The sequence below is a fragment of the Genypterus blacodes genome, unplaced genomic scaffold (genome assembly GCF_046128005.1).
Source record: "Genypterus blacodes isolate CSIRO-AG114 ecotype Tasmania unplaced genomic scaffold, CSIRO-AGI_Gbla_v1 ptg000112l_1, whole genome shotgun sequence".
NCBI classification, from domain to species: domain Eukaryota; kingdom Metazoa; phylum Chordata; class Actinopteri; order Ophidiiformes; family Ophidiidae; genus Genypterus; species Genypterus blacodes.
Window position 1 is genome coordinate 2,848,726 of NW_027466916.1, and position 11,575 is coordinate 2,860,300.

An 11,575-nucleotide genomic window follows, 5' to 3' on the forward strand; every position below is an offset into this window, starting at 1 on the left:
GGCTTCGGAAATGTTTTATACCTCCAATTAGGGTCATTACCTCCCTGCAAAAATAAACTTTACAGCTGGTGGGAAAACAGGGAACAAATCTTCTCTGCCGCAAAGTGGAGGAACACGTTCAGCCTGAGGGAAACGAAAGCAGCAGATCGATCTATCTATCTATCTATCTATCTATCTATCTATCTATCTATCTATCTATCTATCTATCTATCTATCTTTTTCTATGACAGATTTTCAGTTTTATCTTTGTGATTTAATTTCTTGAAACCACACAAGTTTAGTTTATTAATCTATTGTTTTATTATTATGAAGTTAAATAAGATTATTACTATTCAGATATACTTAAATTACATTTTCTAAAGGTCTTTGGAGTTGGCCTTTCACTTAATATTTGATACACAAATGTGTTAAATGCATACTTTGTAATATTACACTGTATAATAAATACAGATTGAGGGGCTTGTAAGGCTTATTTAAGTCGATATTTACAGATATGACGTAATGAAGCACATAGAGCGTATCTCCTTCAATTCAGAACTTTAATCACAAATAACGCATTTAAGTGCAAGAATCAGAGTCTAAACGAAGCTTTACGAGGATCAATTATAGTCATTATACCTGAAGGGAATTTACGGTGCGCAGCGGCAAAGTCTCCCAAAGCCAGAATGTCGATGACGTCATAGAAATAGGAATAGTTGTCATCCGGGCTCGCAGTTATTAACGCAGATCGGCTCGACGCGTTTGCGACGCGGCGGCGGTCGAAACGTTTCCGCGCGGAGCGAGTGTCTGCGCTCACACCGCCGCTGTGCGCTCCAGCTGCCGCTCACATGCGCGCGCCTCCGCGGTGTGCGGAGTGAGCGCGAGGGTCTGCGGGGCGACACGATGGGAGGAGTGAGGAGGCGTCCAGAGCTCCGCCCACCATCAGCTCACATATAAGACCCCGCTGAGGAGAACAACCGGCCACTTAAGCCTTAAATCTTCCTTTAAAAACCTGCAAAAGGCAAAACTTCACCTAAATTCACTCAATGAATCAGTTGTTTTGCTTGACCTCCTAAATGATCAGTATGACATCTGTGACATCTGATGATCAGATTTGACATTTTCATCTCATCTCATCTGCTATGGATGTACAACAGCAATATTGATTTTTTTTATCCTTAAGGCAAAGACACTGACCAGAATCTGAAAGTTTTTTTTCATTTTTCCCCTTTCTTTCAAACTTTGTCCGAATGGCACTGGACACTGAGTTTGGCGTGAAAGGCAGCAGCATCATCAGGGAATGGAGCGGACAGGTCCAGCCGGCTCTGGTGGCCTCCTTCATCTTCCTCTTCTGCCTGGAAGCCTGCCTGTGGGTGAGGAACCTCAGGCTGAAGAGAAGACTGCCGGGACCCTTCGCCTGGCCTGTGGTCGGCAACGCCATGCAGCTGGGCCAGATGCCTCACATCACCTTCGCCAGGTTGGCCAAGAAGTACGGCAACGTGTACCAGATCCGACTGGGCTGCAGCGACATCGTGGTTCTCAACGGGGACCGGGCCATCCGCCAGGCGCTGCTGCAGCACAGCATAGAGTTTGCAGGCAGACCAAACTTTGGCTCTTTCCAGATGATCTCTGGAGGCAGGAGTGTGACATTTACTAATTACAGCAAACAGTGGAAAATGCACAGGAAAGTTGCTCAGACCAGCATCCGAGCGTTTTCCTCTTTAAACAGTCAGACCAAAAAAGTCTTTGAGCAGCACGTGGTGGCCGAGGCCATGGACCTGGTGCGAGTGTTTCTACGCCAGAGCGCAGACGGACGGTACTTTGACCCGGCCCATGAATTTACGGTGGCCGCTGCCAACGTGATGTGCGCCCTGTGCTTTGGGAAGCGATACGGGCACGACGACATCGAGTTCAGGTCCCTGTTGAAAAAGCTGGACAAGTTTGGAGAGACGGTGGGCGCAGGTAGCTTGGTGGACGTGATGCCCTGGCTCCAGTCCTTTCCTAACCCCGTCCGCAGCATCTACGAGAACTTCAAGTACCTCAATGAAGAATTTTTCGCTTTCGTCAAAGACAAAGTGTTGGAGCACAGAGAGTCCTTTGACCCCGATGTGACCCGGGACATGAGCGACGCCATCATCAACGCCATCGACCACGGGAAGGACTGCGGGCTGACCAAAGAGTTTGCAGAATCGACAGTGACAGATCTGATCGGCGCGGGTCAAGACACCGTGTCGACCGCCATGCAGTGGATTCTGCTGCTTCTGGCCCGACACCCTGACATCCAGACCAAACTCCAGGATCTCATAGACAAAGTGGTGGGACGCGACCGGCTGCCATCTGTGGAGGACAGAAGCAGCTTGGCCTACGTGGACGCCTTCATCTACGAGACCATGCGCTTCACCAGCTTCGTCCCTCTCACCATCCCACACTCCACCACCTCAGACGTCACCATCGAAGGCCTCCACATCCCCAAAGACACGGTGGTCTTCATCAACCAGTGGTCCGTCAACCACGACCCCCTAAAGTGGAAAGACCCGCACATCTTTGACCCCTCGCGCTTCCTGGATGAAAGCGGCTCCCTGGATAGAGACACAACCAGCAGCGTCATGATCTTCTCCACAGGGAAAAGGCGATGTATCGGCAACCAGATCGCCAAAGTAGAAATGTTCCTCTTCACGGCCGTCCTGCTCCATCAGTGCGGCGTTGAGAGAGACCCATCCGAGCCGCTCACTCTGGACTGCTCCTACGGGCTCACACTGAAGCCCATCCAGTTCAGAGTCAGCGCCAAGCTCAGGGGGAAGCTGCTCGGCTTAGTTTCCCCGGCATGAACTCAACAAGCCCCCAAAACTGTGACTCAAGGCCAGAAACGACTTCACACGCCCCCCCTCCTATGACATTAAACAGTGAGTATCGCAAATACCTGTACCATGCTACTGTATGAGTAATTTCATATTTAATATTTAATGATGATGTCCCACAGTCTATGTTTGAAATATGATGGATTCTGGGTTTGGGGATATATCTGTGCTACACAAAGTACTCTATACTTGACCAGATTTTATATATGACTGTGTAATTCTGAGCTCATTGTACTTCCACTATCCTGTGTATACATGTGTGAGAGTGTACAGGAAGTAGACACGCCCACTTTATCAAACTGTACATGAAACGCTTGTTTATATGTACCAATGTCAATGAAGTTACTTGATGTCTTTTTTGATCTTCATTGATATGTGTAAAGGATATTTTAGACTTGCCACATAAAGCAATTACAAACAATTTTGTATGATTTTATATTTCAGGTATTACAGTAAATGTATTAGATTGTAATGTACTTCACTATCTACTGTACTCAAAATGTATGAACACATTAAACACAGCATCCACAGGTTTGGCTAGACCATGAAGGCATCGCAAACGTTACTGTGCCCAGGGTTCAGTATTACCATGCAGCTACAGCCCATAGGAAACACACACACACACACCATACAGATAGAGAATAGAGAGTTTACATGTAACCTTTTCAAGCTATGTGGACGTCACTGCAGCTCTGTTTCTGTCAATGTGACATGTTGAACTACAGCAAACCTTGAATGTTTCATCAGCCAACACAAACAATCAGCAAATACCAATGTCTTTACTCTGTACGATTAGAAGAATAAGCTATATCTGACATGAATAAAGTGAACTGTCGATGGTCTTTTTGTATCTGTGACTCTGTGTGTGTGTGTGTGTGTGTGTGTCTGAGATCAAGTTTCTCTTCCCCTAAAGCACTTTTCAGGAACAGAATTTGGAGTTCAGGTTATCACACACACACACACAGGTTTAATAGGCTAAACTAGTCACTCATGTCTGTGTGTTTAAGTATCAGCGTTGTCAAAGCTGAGGGAGCCAAGTCGACACTGTGACATGTGGCATCACTCAGTCCTCAAGCTTTCTAAATATAGAACGCTCCAGGCTGCAGGAATTATGGCAAAACGTCATTAAAACCAAACTCTCAAGTTATTAAGATTCTTTTTCTGGAGCTTCTTACAGCTCCATTATCTGAGCTAAGGTGTTTAAAGGGATCTCACCTCACATTAAGCCTTTATATACTGTATATATTCTAAATGTTTTCCGAGGAATGTAATAAAGAAGTGTTGCCCCTTGGATCTGTTTCAGTGTTTGGATATGAAACCCATAAATTTCTTTGTAATATTCTGAAAGCCGTTGCCTTTGTGTTTATAATTAAGAGTTTGGCTGTGAACTACAGAAAAATCCTGTTTAAAATAACAACGGAAAGTCTATAGGAAGGTACAAACAGCAAATGAACTCCAGTTGAGCCTCTTCTCCTTCCCGTATATGTTCTTCCTAAGTTACAGAGGTTCATACAGTCATATACTTTGGGATTTAAACTCGCTATTTGGCGTTGTTTATCTTTTTAATGCGAGCTGCACTCTCTCTGTCTGATTCTGTGGCTATAAAACCTGTAAATCTGTGCCTTTTGGCAGCAGGGCCTAATAAGTAGCTGCTCTCCTGTTCCCTCATCCTACAGGGGACACTGCTGGACAGGGGCCCGGGTAGGACTAAGGACTCTTATGGTCTGTAGGGTGTGGTCAAAAGGGGAGGGGAGAGATCATCTTTGACCCCTCCCACCCTAAAGATACATATAAGCCAAGTGTTAACGCTCGACTGTGCATTGCTCTAAAGTGGTCATCTGAAGCACGGCTGCTCGCCACTCAACCTGAGCGGACGCTGCTCACTGGCTGCTGTGGAGGAGGAGGAGACGGCCTGTGTGTGTGTGTGTGTTGCAGCACAGCTTTATTTAGTCAATGATAAGAAGGTAGAACAGACTAGATAAGGCTAATCAGTTGCGCTTGACTCTTGTTTACGAAGGAACCCTTTGAAATGTTGGCCGCTTCAAGTGAAAACTGTGCTACCATTGGATACAGCGGATGATAATACCAAAGGGATCACAAAATGGCCCAACTGGACACTGAGTTTGGCGTGAAAGGCAGCAGCATCATCAGGGAATGGAGCGGACAGGTCCAGCCGGCTCTGGTGGCCTCCTTCATCTTCCTCTTCTGCCTGGAAGCCTGCCTGTGGGTGAGGAACCTCAGGCTGAAAAGAAGACTGCCGGGACCCTTCGCCTGGCCCGTGGTGGGCAACGCCATGCAGCTGGGCCAGATGCCTCACATCACCTTCGCCAGGTTGGCCAAGCAGTACGGCGACGTGTACCAGATCCGGCTCGGGAGCAGCGACATCGTGGTTCTGAATGGAGACCGAGCGATCCGAGAGGCGCTGGTGCAGCACAGCGCAGAGTTTGCAGGCAGACCAAACTTTTTGTCTTTTCAGTTTGTCTCAGGGGGGAACAGCATGACTTTTACTAATTACAGCAAGCAGTGGAAGATGCACAGGAAAATTGCTCAATCAACGATCAGAGCCTTCTCATCTGCCAACAGTCAGACCAAGAAAGCCTTTGAGCAACAAATTGTGGCTGAAGCCACAGAGCTGGTGGAGAGTTTTCTTGGTCTCAGCGCTCAGGGCCAATCTTTTAACCCTGCACACGAGCTGACGATCGCAGCAGCTAATGTGATCTGTGCTCTGTGTTTTGGAAAGCGTTACGGACATGATGATCTGGAGTTCAGAGCCTTGTTGCAGAATGTGAACCAGTTTGGAGAGACAGTGGGCGCCGGCAGCTTAGTGGACGTGATGCCTTGGCTTCAGTCGTTCCCCAACCCGGTCCGCCGTGTCTTCAAGAACTTCAAAAACTTGAACAATGAGTTCTTTGGGTTTGTGCAAAACAAGGTGGAGGAGCACAGAGAGACGTACGATCCGGAGGTGACGCGGGACATGAGCGACGCCATCATCGGGGTGATGGACAAGGCTGAGGGCAACAACGGACTGACCAAAGCCCACACAGAGGGGACCGTGTCGGACCTGATCGGTGCGGGTCTGGACACCATCTCTACTGCTCTCCACTGGATTCTCCTGCTGCTGGTCAAACACCCCGAGATACAAACCAAACTCCAGGAGCTCATAGACGGAGTGGTGGGACGCGACCGGCTGCCGTCTATGGAGGACAGAAGCAGCTTGGCCTACGTGGACGCCTTCATCTACGAGACCATGCGCTTCACCAGCTTCGTCCCCGTCACCATCCCGCACTCCACCACCTCAGACGTCACCATCGACGGCCTCCACATCCCCAAAGACACGGTGGTCTTTATCAATCAGTGGTCCGTCAACCATGACCCCCTGAAGTGGAAAGACCCGCACATGTTTGACCCCTCACGCTTCCTGGATGAAAGCGGCTCCCTGGACAAGGATCTGTCCAGCAACGTCATGATCTTCTCAGCAGGGAAGAGACGCTGTATTGGGGAGCAGATTGCCAAAACAGAAGTATATTTGTTCTTTGCCATCCTGCTGCACCAGTGTAACTTTGAAAAAAGTCCCGGTCAAGAACTTTCTCTGGACTGCTCCTACGGTTTAACACTGAAGCCTTTGGACTACAAGATCAGTGCCACGCGCAGAGGAGAAGTAACTCACAGAGAGTGATGAGTTCCCCCAACAAATACACACTATGCAATGTAAGGTATGTGTGTGTGTCAATATTAATGTTTTCATAAGCTTTTATTACCCTAATTTCTCATTAAATGTCAATATTTGGGATTTCTTTGCTCAAAACTGCTTTATCACGTTTGAAATTCAGTTCAGGTCACGTTAAAAAGTGAAAACAAGCCCGTAAGCGGCCGTTAGAGCCAGAGAGTCGCTCACATCTGAACCATTTCAGCAATTTAACTCAGCGTATTACGACCTAAAGCGACTGTGAAAGCCTAAATATATTAAATATATCAGCAGCGACTGCGCAGCATGAGGTAACATGCAGAGGAACACGGTGTCTGGCTGTGATGCGGCCGCCCCCCGACCGCAGTTTATAATAAATCTCAAGCCAGTATTGTTACAAGTTAAACGAGAGTATTTAGTTTAGTCGGACCAAATTGGAACATAAACCGGTGGTGATGAATTGATTTCACTTTGAATGTTTGGGTTTTTTCACTGATGAGGAGGAGGAATCCTGTGCCAGCCTCTTCGTCCCAAATGAATAATCGGCAGTGTTTCTTCATCCGGCCTCATTTCTCTCTGTTTGCACTGAAGAGACGTCCATGTTAATGCAGCATAACCACCTATTCTGATCATAACTACTTATCCCTATGTGACTGATGTATTACTGTTATTGAATGTTGATTATCCTGTTTTATTTCTGTATACTCGTCTGATTTTCAGCTAAATGATTTCAGGATCAATCTTGTGTTCTGTGGTTGACGCTCTGGATCCTATAATAAAGACTTTGTTTTGTTTTGTAACTTCTGCTTCTGCTTCTTCTTGCTTATAGATCCTCTGAAACATTCATTTGGGTCACAGGTTCTGACCCGGTGCCAAACCCCTTCACCATTACATCACCATTATCACGTACATTTACTCGCCTCTCACCTGTTTCACTGACATCATCATAACTCATCTGTATGTACACACACGTAAACGTGGGTCACGTTATGTTACATCTGTCAATCTGTTTTAAATCAGCGTTAGAGAAACTTTTCCTCGATTGTGCAACTTAAACCTCCGCACACCTGCCGCGCTTCCATCACGTCAGTCACCTCGCCGGAGACGCAGTCGTATTAGTTCCATCCGTACGTATGACTTACATGGGATGGAATAGTTTTGCATGAATCACAGCACAGACAGAATCAGAGGAGGAGACGTAGGAATCATGGGTAAAGTCTGGAGGAGGCTGGAAACATTCTGTACTGTTCTAGTCTCTCTCTCTCTCTCTCTCTCTCTCTCTCTCTCTCTGACACCACCGGGTCAATTCCCCCCAAACACCCAGAAACTCCACCTCCTCCGTTTCCACCGCCGTTTCCCCCCAAACCACCTATGAAATCTGCGGCGCTGAAAGGCTCTCTTTCAAGCCCTGCTCCGCTCCGCACACCCCCGAGGCCCTCGACCTGCCGGGTTTTCCTTCTTAGGAAAAGGGGAGGGGGGGGGGGAAAACCTCAGTGTACAGTCTGACAGTTTTGGAGCGCTGAGGTTATTCACATTCCGCACGTACGCAGAGCCGCAGAGTGACCTCCCACGCAGCTCTCCTTCCAAAACTGCTCCTCCGCTACCAGCAGCAGACGTGACCCCGCCGATCCAAACCCCTCCCCTCCCCAGCCTCTCCACTGCTTGAGGTCTGACATGCGAGCTTACGGGACCTCGCTCTTTAATCAAGCGACGTCCCAAGACGTGCCGAGGTGCTTGGAAGCGATTCGGGGATACGAGTTCGCCCTCGAGCGGTGCCATCAGCTGAAACACAGCGGAACATTATGTCTGAGCTTTGGCTTGGAAACGGCCCGATGCTTCCCACCGATCGGGGCCAAACGTTCCTACAACGCCACCCTCGACACCAACACGCTCACCACAGCCACGGCCTGATTCCAGAAGGCTACAGATGAGAAACACGGCCATCCAAAGCAAGAAGAGGAGCTAAATAACGCCTTTGAGAAGAAGAAGCTTATGAAGGAACATTTCACCGCAAAGCACACGGTTCCAGAACAGAGATCCACACCGATGTGTTCCCTCTGTTTGTCCCACTTTGTACACTACATACGCTGAACTCTGGCTGACGTTACGTTCATGACAGTTTGACCCCAGAAGGCAACGACAACGTCTGCCTGACAATTCAATAACACAGATCCCTCCCTCGTAAACGGACAACAAGAGGCTGTCATCCTGTCATCGCAACACAAAGAGCTTAATTGTGTCCAAAATAAAGCGGAAAGAGCTGTAACTTGCGTTGTAATGTGGGGTTTAATGTATTCCAGAAGCTCCGTGTGATGTTAGATTATGTCATCGCCGTAAACACAACGAGAGGGACTGACAGCGCTGTTCCAGTTGACATTATAACAAAAGAATCGTGCCACTGTTAACTTTGAACGTCGTTACTTCACTGTTTGTTGACTCGGGAGTGTTTGATATAAAGTAACACAATGTGCGCTCCCATTTAGCATAACACAAACAAATGACTTCTTACAGGAAGTGGAGGAAGTCGCTCATCCGCGCCGGTCAGCGAGCGTCAGACTGCATTGGTGGTCTTTGGTCCCGTCTGCTGTCAATTACGTGGACGCGGTTACCGTGGTTACCGTGGTGGTAATAAACTGGGTCAGGATTCATAACGTGAAGACAAACACCTAAATGATGTCAGCTCTGGTTGATCTCGTCACTGCAGCTGGACCTTCACAGCTTCTCAGGAGGCCGTAAAGCCTCTACAGAGAGAGAGAGACACACACACACACACACACACAGTAACACACGGCTGGCACCATCCTGGAACCTCTGTGAGGCGCTGACACGGCCAATCAGATTGAGTTTAACACGAGAGGGGAAAAATAAATACGATTATCACTCTGTGTGTTTTCATAAGTAACAAGAGAAAAACGTGTTGACACTAATCTGAGTCGTTTCAATTCTGGAATCAGAACCAAAACAAGTTTAGGAGAAAAGTAGTGCAGGGGGGAGAAATGAGATATTGATTTTCAAAACTGATTCAATCCAATATCCGATGTCGTCTTGGCAGGAAACAGTGAGGGGTGGACGAACCGGGCTTGTTACCATGGTGAAGTACACCCACAGCGTAAACACAGAGGGTTCTTGCGCGTTTTGAAAGAAAAAGGGAAAACCATGAAAGATGTGCGGGCCGTTCACTTTTCCTCGCTATCTGCCAGCTATCAGAGAGGATCCTGCGTCAACATCAGAGAGAGAGATCCATCAACAGGGACAAACAACACTGAAGCATACATCATCATCATCATCAGTTTTTACGGCGTGCTAGATGAAACATCGTAACGCTGCCAAATCGACAAGAAACCTCTTTTACTTTGGCAACAAACCCGCAGAGCCAGACCAAAACTATTTAGCAAGGAGTTATTTGGGTTCGTCAGGATTGGTTTTCGGTTGTTCTCGCGTTCCCCCCCGTCTTTTTTTCCGCTGGCCTGCCAGGATCACCCCCCCGCTGACCAGGCCTGATATGTTAGCTCCTGTTATCAGAAGTGACAGTTTCACATCGTCTACGGCACCGAGAAGGATTGAACAATAACAACAACTCAGTCCAACACTGAAATGCCCACTGCAGCATTTTGGATGATGTTTATACATTTCAAACATGTCAGAATCATCACTTTGTACTGTGTGTGTGTGTGTGTGTGTGTGTGTGTGTGTGTGTGTGTGTGTGTGTGTGTGCGTGCGTGTGCATGTGTGTGCGTGTGTGTGCGGACAGGAGTGTGTGTGAGCTGGCATTAGTTCTCCTCTTCTTCTTTGACCCTATTGATCACGTGAGTGTGAGACCAGATCAGGTGTTTCCCTCACATGTGTCTTCTGTTGGACACACACTGTCAACATGTCAACTCGTCTACACACTCGTCCACATACGAGTCGAGTCGAGTCAAAGTTTGTTTGTGGAGCCCAACATCACAAACACAAACGGCGGCTTTCTGAGTTCTCGCCCCCGACACAAAGACAACAAGGGAAAAGTCCCTGAAAATGCCTCCATGTGTGAGGAGAAACAGGGAGAAACCAAAAGACAAAGAGACGGAAAAGACTTAGGAAGTAGGCAATAAGAGAATAGGAATCAGAAAATCCAAAGCTGCAAAATTCTTAAACATGTATCAATATGAGGCGATCAACATGATGGATGATTATCGTTGAATAAGAAGAGAGAAGGGAAACATTGGGCAGCAGATTTCAGCCATGGGTTTGAATCCCACAATGCTATGGGAACAGTTTGTCCACTTTGTCCTGGTGTGGTACAGCTGAGTGGATACAAGCGGAGGGGGGAGTTTCCGGAAGACCTCGTGAGCTGGAGCGGAGGTGAGGATCACAAGGAATAACACGGAGGGGATGAAGGAGGCTTACGGGCTAAGTCGGGGTTCCGGAGACACCGTTTACTCAGCCGGGCGGCGTTAGAGGACTTGGCCTGTGGTGTGTGAGGGGCTGTGATCTGCAAACACGCGTTTCTATGGAGAGGACACAGAAGCCGATGGTGTTCAAACTGTTTATGCAGCGTCATGGTATCCACAGACTATTCCAGAGAGGGAGAAGGAATACTTTGCGATATTACAGATTTGCCAAAAACAGGGGAATATTCTGCACACACACAGACACACACACACACACACACACAGGTGCGATGCAACTGATCACAACAAATATGAATTACAGCGTTAAAGTGTTGGTGTGTGATCTCATCCCGTTACATAAACAGAATGGGAGCCAGAACCTCAGACGGGGAGAGATTGGAAACATTCAGGTGCACGAGGACGATCACGCAGCTGGACTCATAAACGCGGTCGAGGTCAAACCTGCTCGGCTTGTTTACCTCGACGACGACCAACACAGAGCCAACTAACTTCCTGGGTGTGTGTGTAGCTTCTCTGGGATTTGACGCTTGGGTTGAGGCAGGGAAGGAGTTAACAGCATCTGCAGCTCACCTCTCGGACGCAATCACAGTGTTCGTGCAAATGGCGCCCACTTCACCCCGACTCCTACCTGACCAGATCGCTTTCACAAACACCTGCCACTA

The 11,575-nt window shown here is 47.9% G+C and overlaps 1 protein-coding gene and 1 pseudogene across 1 annotated transcript; both read left to right on the forward strand.

Annotated features, from left to right (window-relative positions):
* The first annotated feature begins 976 nt into the window (after positions 1–976).
* cyp1c1 (cytochrome P450, family 1, subfamily C, polypeptide 1) lies at positions 977–3,679 on the forward strand. The gene has a single exon (XM_076161772.1). It carries the CDS (start codon positions 1,230–1,232, stop codon positions 2,805–2,807), a length of 1,578 nt encoding a protein of 525 aa, XP_076017887.1. The 5' UTR covers positions 977–1,229; the 3' UTR covers positions 2,808–3,679.
* Positions 3,680–4,670: 991 nt separating this feature from the next.
* Positions 4,671–7,322, forward strand: LOC143009698 (cytochrome P450 1B1 pseudogene; annotated as a pseudogene).
* Positions 7,323–11,575: the final 4,253 nt, after the last annotated feature.

Excerpts from the sequence above, each read along its gene's own strand:
- cyp1c1 (XM_076161772.1), top strand. The coding sequence starts at position 1,230 with ATGGCACTGGACACTGAGTTTGGCGTGAAAGGCAGCAGCATCATCAGG.